At 44.4% G+C, this 15,104-nt stretch overlaps 1 protein-coding gene across 2 annotated transcripts; it reads right to left on the bottom strand.

Annotated features, from left to right (window-relative positions):
- Positions 1-1,556: 1,556 nt before the first annotated feature.
- Positions 1,557-14,355, bottom strand: LOC137534394 (oocyte zinc finger protein XlCOF8.4-like). Of its 2 annotated transcripts, XM_068255884.1 has the most exons (7): positions 14,311-14,355; positions 9,213-9,331; positions 6,932-7,087; positions 6,722-6,845; positions 6,486-6,634; positions 6,289-6,400; positions 1,557-2,634 (listed from the first exon to the last, which is right to left on the bottom strand). In XM_068255884.1, exons 2-7 carry the CDS (start codon positions 9,306-9,308, stop codon positions 1,850-1,852), a joined length of 1,422 nt encoding a protein of 473 aa, XP_068111985.1. In that variant the 5' UTR covers positions 9,309-9,331; positions 14,311-14,355; the 3' UTR covers positions 1,557-1,849. The 2 variants fall into 2 exon arrangements, with proteins under 2 accessions (XP_068111985.1, XP_068111984.1); XM_068255883.1 differs by having other exon boundaries at positions 6,486-6,845.
- Positions 14,356-15,104: the final 749 nt, after the last annotated feature.

Genomic DNA, 15,104 nt, shown 5'->3' with positions numbered 1-15,104 from the left:
GAGGGAGGCTCTGGGTCCCATAGAGCATTCCCTCTCCTCTTCCGGTGCCCGCTGCTGTCCTGGCTCCCGCATAGCGGTATTCAACCGTTTTGGTCAAATACCGCTGTCTCCCGGCCGAAGTGAGGCTTCGGAAACCCGAGTGCTCCCGAAGACGGGCCGCTCTACACTGCGCACGTGCGCGCGCCCTCTATGACGCACTCGCGTGTGCGCCACCTGTCTTTGGGAGGACTCGGCTCCCGAAGACATCCGAAGTCCCCTCGTCGTGGGATGAGAACGGAGGAGCCAGCGCAGCACCGGGGGCACCGGGAGAGGAGAGGGATGGCTCATTAGGATCGAGTCTTCCCTCTCCTTAGGTGAGTATCTGCCTTTTTTTTAAAAAAAAAAATCGGGGTTACATTAGCTTTAAGGCTTCTTAATGACATGTATTTATGCTTGAAAAAAATCTATGCATCCCTTTTTTGATGTTGCATGTATATAGCTGTCTGTACCATCAGCCTGCAAGCAAACAGGATTGAAGCCCGACGAAGGCTTTCCAGCCGAAAGCTTCCTTACTCTTATTCTTTTAAGTTAGCCAATAAATGGTATCATCCTGATACAAAACTTCTTGCTAATACTCCTTCCAAATCACAGATATTGTTATTGCCCCTCCTCCTTTAAGTGCTGCTCATTTTAATACCCCTTACTATAGTGTACCTCATTATACTTTCCTCAACCTCACCTTAGTGCTGCCTGTTATTGCGATTTTCACAACTTGTGGTACTCTGCTGGTATTAGTAACAGTAATACTGTATTGCAAAGTGCTGCCTGTGCAAAGCAATATTACCGGCATCATGCGTCAGGCACATTGCAACATATCCTTTGGATTATAGACAAATATTTTCTTACATAACCCAATGAATGCTGCCAATTGTTTTCAGTGATCCTCCTGTACATTAGATTGTAGATTATTTTTGACCCTCATTTCTTTCTTCTATTTTTTTTGTCCATTTACTACTTTCATTATTTTTTTAGCACTCAAAGGGGCACTATGGGGAAAATGAGGCTACTGGGATAACCCTTGTAGCATATACCTAATATAAGGAGCATCAGCTACTAAGCAGTTTTTTTCTTTTTAAACAGCTGCTTGAAATGCTATAGAGAGCATATGCAGAGATCCTGTCCATCACTTATCAAGCTATGCATTGTGTCCTTCCCCTCTGCTGACTCAGGCTGTGCTATAACAGCTATTTCTCCTCTTTCCCTACTGACGCTGTACGGGAGATGCAGGCTGTTCAACAGCTGCTCAGGGAGTATTGGGGAATCCAAGCCCGGTGTAAAATGCAGTGTAAACAATTAATATATCTTGCTGAGCAGCCTGCATTTACATGTCCTGTACAGATTCAGCAGGGAGAGAGGAGAGGAGAGCTGTTACAGTGCAGCCCGAATTAGCAGAGGAGGAGGAAGGGCAGGATCTCTGCATAGGCTCTCTATAACCTTTCAAACACACATTAAAAAAAGGATGCAGCTTAATATCTGATGCTCCTAATATTAGGTATACGCTACCAGGGCTATCCCAGTAGCCTAATTTTCACCATAGTGCCCCTTTAAAAGAGATTTCTGAACCACTGGAGTTAGTTTGTGTACTTAATTGACCTTTTTACCTAATGTCCCTTCTCAGTGACACCAATGATATGTTTATGGAGTGATTGAGCAAATTGGAACTTGCCAAAGAGATGCATGCTAATACAAGATCTATATACAAACTCCATTCAGATTGTAGTCTTGGTGGGCATTTGGCTTAGGACCCCAGTAAAGCAAAGTTGGTAATGAAGGCTGATGAATGAATCACTTTGCAGAGCATCTGCGAAGATCAGTTTTGGGATGACTGATCCTTTAAATCCTGACCTTCATAAATCATGACCAGTTTCTTACGTTGATGCATGCTCCGGTGGCTTATGAGACAGGACTTCCGGGTAAAATATTTCCCACACTCTGAACATGAAAACAGCTTTTGATTACCATGAATTTTTTCATGGCTGACCAGTCCTCGCTTCACCGCAAATTGCCTTCCACACTGCAGACATGAATATGGCTTTTCCCCAGTGTGGGTTCTGCGATGGTCAACCAGGTGGGACTTCTGGGTAAAGCATCGTCCACATTCCATACAGGAGAAGGTCCTCTCATTGGTGTGAATCCTCTGATGCCTTACTAGGGATATTTTATGACCAAAACATATCCCACATTCGGGGCATGAAAACCATTTCCCACCAGTATGTGATCTCAGATGACTAGTGAGGTGTGACTTGTGTGTGTAACATCTCCCACATATGGAACACGTAAACGGCTTCAGATCCAGGTGAACTTTTTCATGTCTGAGAACGTGAGCTTTTTGTGTAAAGCATTTCCCACATTCAGCACAGGGGAACTTTTTAGGCCGTCTTTGAGGCGTATGATGGGTGGTCAAGGGTGAGTGGTCAGGGAAATACCCCCAGTGTGTAGATGGATCAGATGAAAGTTCTGCATTGTGAAGTACTGGAAGGAAGTCTGGAGCAAGGGAGTTTACTTCTGGATAATCCGTGGTGAAGTCATCTTCTTTTTCACCACTGATTGCAAGAATGGGATGTTTTTCCAGGGTGTTCCTATTGAACCTTCCACCTGAAAGAAAGATGAGTTGTAGGAGAATAAATAACATTAATAAAAAAACAAAACAAACAAACCACTGTATAGAGAGTATGTAGACATGCCATCATTACACAGGATGAACCGTGTAAGAAGGTTTGCCCTATCACAAAAAGTAATGGTGCAGTTTAGCACTGCAATCATCAATGCCATTGTCACACCATCAATAACTGGCTGGTTTTGCTCATGCTCCGTATGGCGGAAGCCAAGACTGCAGTGCATCATCTGATCAGCAGAAAGAATAACTGTCTGCAGCTTACCCTCCCTGCAGGACTTCTACATTGCAGGAGCAGGAAGTGAGCAACCAAGGTTACCTCTGGCCGCTCTTATCCTGCCCACTCAATCTTCCAAATTTTGCCCTCCTGAACCAGATACTGGTCAGCAGTGGCATATCTAAGTCAGGGCCCCCGGGAAAAGTTTTAAATGGAACCCCCAAGCACTTTAGTGGTATGAAGGCTCACAACCTACCGAGGACATCTACGGTGTAAGAGGTGCAACCAGAGGTGGGAAACCATTTGTTAATGATACCTCTATTCAATGCACATATAGAGGTGATCATTAACAGCAAAGTACCAATGAAAAGCTAAAAGAATGGATGAAGAAGGGTCCCTGTGCAGTCACAACCTTAGCATCCCGTACTGCTACACCACTGCCGGTCAGTTGTAACAAAAACTTTCAGACACAGGAACAGTTTCTTCCCCCAGGCACTTGCCCTGCTTAAAGAGACTCTGTAACAAAATTTTCAGCCTTAGTTCTTCTATCCTATAAGTTCCTTTGCCTGTTCTAATGTGCTCTGGCTTACTGCAGTCTTTCCTAATTGCACAGTGGCTGTGTTATCTTTGTTATATGATCTAATCTGTTTTCTTCTGTCGGCTCTGTCGGCTAAAGGTGCCCATACACTCGTCAGATTGGCAGCAGATAGATAAGAAATGCATCTGATGATCTATCTGATGCGTTTTTAGAACATTTTTTACCAGGATAGAATTCCAATAGATTTCAGTTTGAAATCTATTGAAATTCGATCTGATGGCATTTTTTTGCCATCAGATTTCCATTAAGGCCAATGCAAACTGATAAGCAATCTCATCAGATCAACCTAAATTTTCCACCCTGCAAGTTCGATGGAAATCCATCGAAATCGATCGAAATCGGCCGTCGATCGGTCGATTGGCCAACCGATTTGCAATCGATTGATCGATCGGGATCGATCGGTCGGCCAGAAAATCGGCTGAGTGTATGGGCTGCTTAAGGCTGGAATGTGTGGAATGTGCAGGGCTGCTTGTGATTGGATAGAAGCGATACACACCCTCTGCAGGCCCCCTGCAGGCTCTGTATGACTCACACACTCTGCTTATGTGAGCCTATCACAAGCTGGTTAGTTTGTTTGTAAACACTGCCTAAAACTGTTAATTACAAGCCAGGATTGCAGCAGAGAGTGGCAGAAACAGCACAGAGGGGCACGGGAGAACATGATGCATAGAATGGTATGCTTTTTGCTGTAAACATTTTAGAGTACAGATTCTCTTTAATGTAGAACTGCACTAATCCATCCAGCACAAACAGAAAAGCCTTGTTGAATAGGCTCATGAGGACGCGCTCCCACCCATAAACGAGTGTGGCCTCACTGCACATAAGCACAGTGCCACTCATACATGGCTTTTTCCTCCGTGCTACTGTGCAGGCCATCAGTGTGTCTGCACAATGCAGCTGCAGTCAAACATGGATGTGAACTTTCAGAGGGTCCCGGGCAGCGGTCTCCAGGAAAATGTGGGAAGCTGCAGCTGCTGGAATATGTAGAGGTCTCCCTCTACTGAGCTAATTATCTGAGTTTTCTTTTTTTCAGAAGTCACGGGTTTGCTTTAAGCAACTGCCTTGTAAGTGCAAACTTTTTTGATTAAATGAAATTGATTCTGATTCTGAAATACAAAAGAGCCCTAAAATGCTCTTCCACCTGCGTCTATTAACTATGAATATATGGCCATGAACAATATCTTAATGTTAGGAGCAGTGATGCTCGGATGGAGGTTGTGATCACGACTTGCCGTGATTCCACGACCATTTTTCAGCTATCCGCCACGGGTATTCGTCGCCGTGGATCAATTTTCATTCACTAAAATCCGCTTCGGCAGACCGTGAATGAACGCATTCACGCTCGTGAAAACGGCGCAGAACTCGTGGTTAGGTCCTGAATAGCGGAAGTAGGTGGAAGTGACTTCCCTGGGCCCCCAGCCAGGCCCTAGCAACCAATCACAGGAGGGGAGGCTATGGCGGCTGTGGTACTACCTGTAAGTTGCCATGGTCCTTCTGTGCTGCCGAACTGAACGTCCGCTTTGTCCTCCTGACTCAGTTGCTACTACAATCTGCGTTCACACTGCCCGGGTCCACTGACGCATGTAATTTTTTGGGCAGCACTATTACACTGTGGTACTACCAGTGAGTTGCCATGGTCCTTCTGTGCTGCCGCACTGACCGTCCGCTTTGTCCTCCTGACTCAGTCGCTACTACACTCTGCGTTGACATTGCCCGGGTCCACTGACGCATCTAATTTTTTAGGCAGCACTATTACACTGTGGTACTACTAAGTTGCCATGGTCCTTCTGTGCTGCCGCACTGACCGTCCCCTTTGTCCTCCTGACTCAGTCGCTACTAGTACTACTCTGCGTTCACTCTGCTCGGGTCACCAGACGCATCTAATTTTTGGGGCAGCACTATTACACTGTGGTTCTACTACCAGTGAGTTGCCAAAGTCCTTCTGTGCTGCTGAACTGACCGTCCGCTTTGTCCTCCTGACTCAGTCGCTACTACACTCTGCGTTCACACTGCCCAGGTCCACTGACAACTCTGCTGTTATGTCATTGCTAATCACTGCAAAAAAAAAACCAAAAAATTACAAAAACCTCTCTGGGTCTTTTTGGCATCAGTCAGCCACTCATCCTCCTCCAGTGGTACCATCACCGCCAAGTGCCGTTGGGACTCACCTTCACCTCTGTGATTGCTTAACGTGTATTTCCCTGTTTAAAACCACTTATTACCAATTAATTGCCCCATTTAAAGTGTTGATTTCTTTTTAAAATCCATTTTCTCAAAAACTAAAAAATATTTTTTGAATTTTGTTTATGTTTAAGTTGTAGCCCCTTATCACTTTGATGATCCATGCAATTTAGGGGATTGTAGCATGTATAGGGGCTTGGCTATTAACGTTAAAAGAAAATCCGGATCCGGACGTGGATCCGGCTGTGATTGCCTCATTCACAACCAAAAATCGGCGTCGTGGCGTGGACGCATTTCATAATAAGGAACCAATCATGCCGGAGGCGTTTTTTTTTTTTAACAACGCCCGTGGTTGCCAAATTCGTGGATCGAGACATCCAAGCATCACTAGTTAGGAGCCCCTTTACTCAGCTATACAAGAAACACTGCTGAGTGTATGTAGGGAGGAGAACTGGTCACCTCTCTCGGCTGGTAACACAGAGGTATAGGAGACTTTATTAGAGGTTTACAGCTCCTGACCTCCACCCTGGTCACATACTGTCTACTCATTACTTTTTAATAATAAAGAAAGAAGAGATTGTTAGTGACTGAGCAAGGGAAATGTGTGACAGTTTTCTGCATATAATGTATGTTCCCCACCTGTGCTGATCGTTGGTGGAATTTCCTCATCCTCATCAAACTGTTCAACACATCTTGCATACATTTCCTCTTCATCGATTGGTTCAGCTTTAATAACAATTTGATCTTCACCCTACATGTGACAAAAATAAATAAATGCTCTAATGTTTAAATAAAACAGTACAACATGCTATGAAGGTCTAGTTTTGGGAAATTACATAGACTAGATTTCCATCATCATTAACACTCTCAGCTTCATCCTCCTGGCAGTCCTGTGGAGATCCTTCTTGGTGGTCTTCTGATGTAATCTCCGGGGAATATTGAGGACTGGTCCATCTCTCTGGTGAGCTTCCATTGTTGGACACATCTGTAGGAGACAAGAACTGAGTGCATGGGTTGTATCTGAGCGCATCCTCTATTCTGCTATCCCTTTGTAATGAAAGTCTTTGCTTACCTGGTGATGCGAGGGGCTGCTGATTCTCCATCATGACATCCTTGTAGAGATCCTTGTGCCCTTCCAAGTACTGCCACTCCTCCATGGAGAAATAGACTGTGACATCCTCACACCTGATAGGAACCTGACACACATGATACAGACACCATCAAGAAACATGCCTTTCCTGGTGTTACTGGATAATGTCCCATAATTCCCAGTACTGCTAACCTCTCCTGTCAGCAGCTCAATCATCTCACTGGTGACCTCTTGAACCTTCTTGGTATTCTTTCTTAAGGAGTAAGAAGGAGGGTCTATGACTGGGCTTTGGGTCTTCATCAAACTGGATGCAACCAAGCCATCAGATAACTTGAATGCTATATAGTTCTAAATGTAAATAAAACAAAAAAGTTGATGTCAGGTTTCATAAAGTGCATCTAGTAGAGTGTTTATATTGAAAGTATGTTTGTAATTCACACAACATAAGACTCCGAGCAAACAGAATTTGAGAGAAAAAATTATTTTACTTCTAGACAGCATGGTAAGTGAATAGAACCTCTCTAGGGATAATTACTTTTGCCCCATAAGGTTCCGCATCACTTCCTGCCCAGACAGGAAGTGGCAAAATCTCTCCCCCTACTGAGTGTGGAATCAACATATAAAACATTTTCTGTAGAACGGGGAAAATGATTTATTGATGTACCACTGTGTTATGTATCTCTGATATATATTTCTGACCTGTCTGATCTGTTTCTGATCGATAAAGGGATCAATTTTGCAAAGCGATAATCGGAAAATTGATGCATTTACTGATCGGGAGCAGTTTGGACATGTACACATGATACAACTTCCCATCAGATTACTCGTCGATTGGACAGGAAATTGCATTAAGTGTTCCCAGCATTAGAAGCATTGCATTTGGCTGTTTGTGAAGTAGGCAGGTACTGTTGGTGGATGTACTGAATATTTAACAAGATAACAGTGAAGTCTTTTAGAATCCTCCTCACCTTATTAAAGTGAACCAGAGATGGTTTACTAGCGCTTATTTATACTAACCCGGGGCTTCCTCCAGCCCTATGAGCAGTGCTGAGTCCCTTGCCATCCTCCTCAACCCCTCCGTTATGCCGCTATAACTCCCGGTAATCCGGGCAGTCACGGCCTTCTGCGCAGAACGCTCCAGGGGACGGGAGCAGTTCAGCGTCCCATCTGCCTCCCACGACTGCCATTGGAGTACAATTTGAATGCAGCTAAATGGCAGTGGTTGTAACACCCCACATGCGTCAAGTACTGACACACGGTGGCATTACCATAAAACTGTCTCATGTTGCGTCTGAATGCAGCAACCCCCATGCATGCAACTGCATGGGGGCCGCATGTTTGCCGCTCCTGATGAGTGCTAGCAAGTGCCCGGCCAGTGGACGGGAGCATTTGACAGGCAGCGAATTCACCGACTGTCAGATGCTTGTGGGAAAGAGGCCTTAAAGTGAACCAGAGATGGTTCTCTAGGCTTAATTTTTACTTACCCGGGGCTTCCTCCAGCCCCATGAGCAGCGCCATCCTCCTTGGCCCCTCCGGTAATGCAGGCATTCGCAGCCTTCTGCGCATCCACGGGGGCACGCTGGTGGCTGAGCCGCGCATGCGCAGAAGACTTTGACTGGCGGCAACTGACCAATAGTTGTAGCATCAGAACGGAGGGGCCAAGGAGGACGGCAAGGGACTCAGCGCTGCTCATGGTGCTGGAGGAAGCCCCGGGTAAGTATAAATTGAGCCTAGTGCACCATCTCTGGTACACTTTAAATATGTTCTTGTAAGAAAGATACAAGTGATATCATAAGTAGGGATGAATGAGCATGGTTTTGTGAGAAACTGTGAAACAAAACTGTGCCTGCTCAAGTCCAAGATGGGGGCCATGGCAGGGAGAGTTAATTTACCAGTGTGATGCTCTTGTGCTGCACTGCATCCCCTGACACTTCCTGCGTTACTACTGGAACTTACAATGTGAAGGAGAAAGTACCACGAGGCAGGAGAGAAGCATGGAGCGCTGTGGCTAGAGGGCACCACACAGGTAAATTATTCCTCTCTGCTGTGGTCCCCATGAGGTGGACAGGGGAAGGGGGGAAGTGATGTCACGTGACACTTCTTAGAGGCCTCCAAACTTCTTCAGTCAAGTCTCGATATTATTGTTAAAGATCTGACCTGTTGTATTCTTAACGAACCCTGATGGCCAATCATGACTGTTCGCAATACTTTTTACAAGCCTCGACAACCGAATGAAGCTGCTCTGTCTTTCGGTGATCCTCGTCCCTTCGCCCCCTTCATAGCAACAGAACACATCACTAACCTCAAGGCTAGGAATGTCTGTACAACATTATTCAGCTAAGTGACACCCAAGGAATAGTTTCTTGATCCACAATGGGCAAGAATTCTCACGTGTGTGTGTGTACTTAGCTAAAGTATCCTCAGCTTTGAAGATGTGTATGGTAAAATGGTGACATGGCTGGATTCTCCTTACCTCTCCAGTTAGAAGATAGATCATGTCCAGGGTGAGGTTCAATATCCTCTCAGTCATCTTATTCATCTCCTTCCCCATTTTCTGAGGATACGTCATGATTTTAGAAATTGTTTCTGGCTCTACAGGCAGTAAAAGTAATGGACATAAGATGCAGTTATGAACTCGGGTAAGGAGCAAAGGCTGACTGCCCCTGCCATCAGTAATTGCATGTGAATCTGAAGCACACACACACACGCACGCACGCACGCACGCACGCACGCACACACACACACACACATTTTGTGCTTGAGTTTTTGAAGTGCAAAACACAACTCAATTATTATATAACATAATAATAACAATTGTGCAAGCTAAAACAATGTAGGCATCAAGAGGATCTTTACTGAATACAATACAATGAAAGGAATTGCTTATTCTGCACAATATTGCTTTAAAAATTATGTAGTCAGAGTTTGTCCACTGTGAAATCTCAGCTCACCCTGATTTACATTCTTGAATTTATTGTTGTCAGTGTAGCATTTTATTCAACCTGTCAGAATGTTCATCCTATAGGTAAAGGTTAGTGTTAGTAAAGGTACGCACACACGTCCAACTTTTTGGAACAACTTGTCATTTGAATGATAAGTTTGGACGTGTGTACACACTGTCAAAGCGACTGATAACAGCCGGTTTGCCCAATGCGCTCAGCGGATCCGTTGGACCAACTGTCGTTCAAACCACTGTTAGGTCTGTACATGTGAACAAATAACTTTTAGTCATTTGTCCAACTAATAGACGTTCCAACAACAAGTCGTTTGATCAGTCATTTAATCTGTTTCATTGTTCTATCCAGTCCATTGTCCATTATCAAGTTGGTTAAACAACATGTAAATTAGATAAATTAGCATATCAGCCTCTTTGTTGGTCAGTGTGTACATGACATCTGAAGGACTTATTGTTTGCACTTCAAGTCGTTCAAACGACCAGTTTAAACAACAATCAGGCATAAAGTTGGACATGTGTACGCACTGTTAGAGGAGAGGGGAAATTAGTGAAAGGCGGTGGGGGGGGGGGAGTTTTAAGGGCAGGAGAAAGAAGAGTGTTAGTCAGAGGAGAGGGGAGGTTAGTGATAGGCAGAGGATGTCACAGACCGCAAGGCCGGTCTGCGGGTGGGTCAGTCGATCAGCGTCAGAAATCCTCTTACACGGTCATTTGTTCATCACGAAGGGTAACCCGCGTTCGCAATTTGATGAACTGACTCGCGAAGGGAGCGTTCTGATACCAACCGATTCACCACACACACATACAATTAAAAGATCTGCCACCAAGCGAGTTACACAGCCCGCTACTGTAATTATACTAGGACTTTGAGAACGCTTTAGTAACCCCTAGCAGTATGCAGAAACCTGGGTCAGATCGTTATATCTGGGCCGGGTTCTCGCATACGGGTTATAAAGGCACACATAAACACAGGGTAGCGAGTTCAGGAGAATAGGTACGATTGTGTATGTTCAGCAACAGGTCATAACCGCTAAACGATTTTTAAACGTTTAATAACAAAAATGCATTACATACAGTTATATACACCTATTAACACATAAACATAGAGCTTAAAAATAAAAAGGAATAAACTCAGAAAGTTCTTACTTAGTTAGCTGAGCAGTCCATTTGAAGCATGAAGAAATTGGCCAGTTTAAAAGTAGGCCTTCAGGTTAAAAGTCCTTTGTACACAACATGCGCCCGGTTCTCAGTGAGCACATGTCTGGACTTCCCTGGTAGATGGAAATTGAAGAACTGGGCAGGTTTGGTCCCGCCCCCCCTTTTATAGGACCTGAGTTTGGGGCTGTCACTACCTGGAAAGTAGGTGTGTTTAAGCCAGGGTTATCTCCTGGAAGCCAGGTTGCCACCCTCAGACTTAGAGCAAGAAATGTACCAATTTATTAATAATTTGTGTGACTCGGCCCAAGATTAGTGTATCGCAAATTCGAGACTATATTCGTAAACCGCTCGCGACCCTCTATTAAACGAGGCTATGCATGCCTAGTCTGTCGCATTCGCTCTACGCAGGCCGGATAAAGTGGTTTCTATATGGATTCCTGATAGCTAGAAACGTGCACTTTAGGTGAACGATAGAACTGTTTCCTAGGTATCAGAAAATGTAATTTTGGTCTTGCTGTGCCAAACCTATTTTGAATTATTAATAAAGTAAATGTTCCCATTGTGTGAAGCTATGAGCTTGGAGGGAAATTTGGAATCTCAACCAATTTGAGCTGGTTTGGTGGAGATGAGCTGAGTGACCAAATGGCTGCTCCCCAGGGAAGCGAGCCACTTGTGAAATTCTTTCCTGACACAGGATGTGGGTGAGGGGATTTTTGCTTTAAGTGGAAGAGAAAGGAAAGACATTTTTTTGTACATTTACCCAGCACTGACAGTAATGGCTGGACCATACAAAAATCGTTTGCGATTTTGCGCACGACTTTCCGTAATGTTCGACACAGAGGAGAGTAGAGGTTAGTATTAGAAAGAGGAGATGTTAGTGTTAGGAAGAGGATAGTTTAGTGTTGGGCAGAGGAGAAGATAGTTTAATGTTAGGCAGAAGAGAGGAGAGGTTAGTGTTATGGTGCCCATACATGGTACAGTTTTTTCATTTTTTATTAATTTATTTCGATTATTCCGTTAGATCAAATATAAAGATTTTTTTCCAACATGCCTGACTGGATTTTTGTTAAAAAAAACAAAAAACAAATGGGATAATCTTGATTTTTTTGATTAAAAAAAAAAGGATTATTTTCTACTTTCATTCAATTCAATCGTTTTTGTTGGAATTAACGGGAAAATGTAATGTTTTTATTGTACCGTGTATGGGCACCATTAGGCAGAAGAGCAAGGAGGTTAGTAGGCTGAGGAGGGGGGAGGTCAGTGTTAGACAGAGGTAAGGGGGGTTAGAGTTAGGCAGAGGAGAGTTTAGTGTTAGGCAGAAGAGAAAAGAGGATAGATTGGTGTTAGACAGAGAAGAGGAGAGGTTAGTATTAGGCTGGGGAGCGGGGAGGTTAGTGTTAGGCAGAGGAGAGGGGAAAGTTAGTGTTAGGCAGAGGAGAGGGAGAGGTTAGTGTTACACAGAGGAGAGAGAAGGTTGGTGTTAGGCAGAGGAGAGAGGAGGTTAGTGTTAGGCAGAAAAGACGAAGAGGTTAGTAGAGGAGAGGGGAGGTTAGTGTTAGGCATTGGGAGTATAGGTTCGTGTTAGGCAAAGAAGAAGAGAGGTTAGTAGAGGAGAGGGGAGGTTAGTGTTAGGCATCGGGAGTATAGGTTAGTTTCAGGCAGAGGAAATGTGGAGGTCAATGTTAGAAAGAGGATGGGTTAGTATTGGTAGAGGAGATGTTAGTGTTAGGCAGAGTGGAGGGAATGTTAGTGTTAGGCAGGGAAGAGGGGAGGTTAGTGTTAGGCAGAGGAGAGGGGGAGGTTAGTGTTACACAGAGGAGAGGGAAGGTTAGTGTTAGGCAGAGGAGAGAGGAGGTTAGTGTTAGGCAGAGGAGAGGGATAGGTTAGTAGAGGAGAGGGGAGGTTAGTGTTAGGCATGGGGGAGTATAGGTTAGTTTTAGGCAGAGGAAAGGTAGAGGTCAATGTTAAACAGAGGATGGGTTAGTATTGGTAGAGGAGATGTTAGTGTTAGGCAGAGTAGAGGGAAGGTCAGTGTTAGGCAGGGAAGAGGGGGGGGGGGGTTAGTGTTATGCAGAGGAGAGGGAAGGTTAGTGTTAGACATGGGGGAGTATTGGTTCCTGTTAGGCAGAGGAGATGAGAGGTTAGGCAGAGGAGAAAGGAGGTTAGATTTAGGCAGAAGAAAGGTGGAGGTCAATGTTAGACAGAGGATGGGTTAGTTTTGGTAGAGGAGATGTTAGTGTTAGGCAGAGTAGAGGGAAGGTTAGTGTTAGGCAGGGAAGAGGGGAGGTGTTAGGCAGGGAGAGGTTCGTGTTTGGTAATGGAGAGGTAAGTGTTAGGCAGAGATGAGAAAAGGCAGTGACATAGCAAGAGAAGATGCCGAGATTGCGATCGCACCAGGGCCTTCCCTCAACCGCAATATTAGTTCTCCGTTGGTTCTATGATGGTAATTATCACTTCTATATGCTTTGAATAGTAGTAATCATTAACAAAACAAACTGTCCCCCTCCTCTGCTTACACCTCTCATACTGTGGATGTCCTTGGCAGGTTTTGTGGTGCCATATGAATTGTTATGGATAGAATGCTTGGTGGTCCAATGTAAGACTTGCACTGCGGCCCACAGCTCCTTAGCTATGCCACTGAGAGGAGATTAGTGTTAGGTAGAAAAGAGCAGGGGCGGTTGGGCCGTGACGCCAAGTGACACAATTGCATCAGGCATGGGCCCTGGAGCGGCATTTCATCCGCCCCCCCCCCCCGCGCGCAGCTGCCGGCTCTTGTTACCTTATGAGCTGGCAGCCGCTTCCTCCATTAGAGTCCCCACTGGCCCCCTTCTCCTCTGCATGCGATCATCTGATATAAGCCTCTCTGGGAGGCTAGTGTTAGGCAGAGGAGAGGGGCAGGTTAGTGTTGTGCAGAGGGAATTATTTTCATCATACTGGCACCTTTAATGCTGGTAAGGTGAATCATGTAGTTTGTGGTTACCTGTGAACACCCTGCAGATTTGCAGAACCAGCTGGCATGTGGGCATGTACTACTTTGTGAAAGAGCCCTCTTTGTACTCCTCCCAACCACACATATTTATAATGAGACAATCTCCAAAGTGTGATCTCCCTACGGAATCCATCTCTAGCTTTTCACAGGTGGGTAGAGCCTGGTACAGGGTTGCATAGAGTATGATACTAAAATCATAATACATCTTTCAAATAGGCTCCCAAAATAACACCACCAATTACTGGCCACAATGTAGTATACAATGTGCTACCAGAAGAGGGCAGTATACCCTAACGTGGTTTTGGTGGTAGCAGGTATAACCTGGCTAGGGTGGGTTCAATTGTTGTGATATATGACATTATCACAGTTCATTTAAATGCTAAGATTGCAATAATGATAATGCATAGTATACATCAATTATATCAATACAGTTAACTGTGTAAAATAGGATTATGATAAGATAATTATTACCTCCTCACTTAGCAACTAGATTCCTGCTGCAACCCAGAGGCAGCTGCCGAAAATATCTGAGCTACAACAATATGGCTGCCTCCCTGTAGACCACAAGAAAATGGCAACTGCTCAATTAATTATGGGGTGAAAAAAACATCTCCTGCAGTAAAGTTCTTTAATAATATAGTGCACTGGAAGGTATCTCTGGAAAACTTTTATTTTTGGAACACATTTCACTAAATAAATCTGTGCTACAAGAAAATGGCCACCTCTGTCGTTAGCTTTGGACAATCTTGTTACATGCTAACCAACAAGCATTTGCTGCCCTCTGCTGGCCAGTAGAAGAAATGCTCAGCAGGGAGGAACGTTATTTCATCGAATCATCCAACATTCCCTGCTAGGTGTCGCTATGGCAACCGGGAAGCGCCTGTAAGGAAGAGAGTTACTGCTACAGTATAGAGAATAGGGGACATAAAACAGTGTCAGTATAGTAACATAGTTCCCAACTGTCCCTCTTTCAGAGGGACAATCCCTCTCTGGGAGCCCTGTCCCTCTTTCCTCCTCATGTGTCCCTCTTTCAGGACTTTTGTTCCTCTTTCTATGTAAATATAAATATTTCTCTATGAAATATATATAGTTTTCTACTAAAAAATGTGTTTGACCCTAAACTTTATTCTCATCTTTTAAACTGATATGTTACTAATTTTAAAATGTTAAAATGAAGGAAAATTAACCAGAATAGAAAGGATCCGTGTGGTTTGAATTATAAAACAACATATTTTTCTTATGAAATCTTTATGGTTTGCATGACT

This window comes from Hyperolius riggenbachi, chromosome 10 (assembly GCF_040937935.1).
Source record: "Hyperolius riggenbachi isolate aHypRig1 chromosome 10, aHypRig1.pri, whole genome shotgun sequence".
NCBI classification, from domain to species: Eukaryota; Metazoa; Chordata; class Amphibia; order Anura; family Hyperoliidae; genus Hyperolius; species Hyperolius riggenbachi.
The sequence above is the reverse complement of the archived record's forward strand: the minus strand, read 5'-3'. Positions and strand labels throughout refer to the sequence as shown.

What these genes read in the sequence shown, in the direction of transcription:
- LOC137534394 (XM_068255883.1), bottom strand. Translation starts at nt 9,308, where the DNA reads ATGACGTATCCTCAGAAAATGGGGAAGGAGATGAATAAGATGACTGAG. An exon ending in TTGAGCTGCTGACAGGAGAG is followed by an intron (nt 6,846 to 6,931) that starts GTTAGCAGTACT and finishes CATGTGTGTCAG; the next exon opens with GTTCCTATCAGGTGTGAGGA. An exon ending in ATGATGGAAATCTAGTCTAT is followed by an intron (nt 6,401 to 6,485) that starts GTAATTTCCCAA and finishes TGTCACATGTAG; the next exon opens with GGTGAAGATCAAATTGTTAT.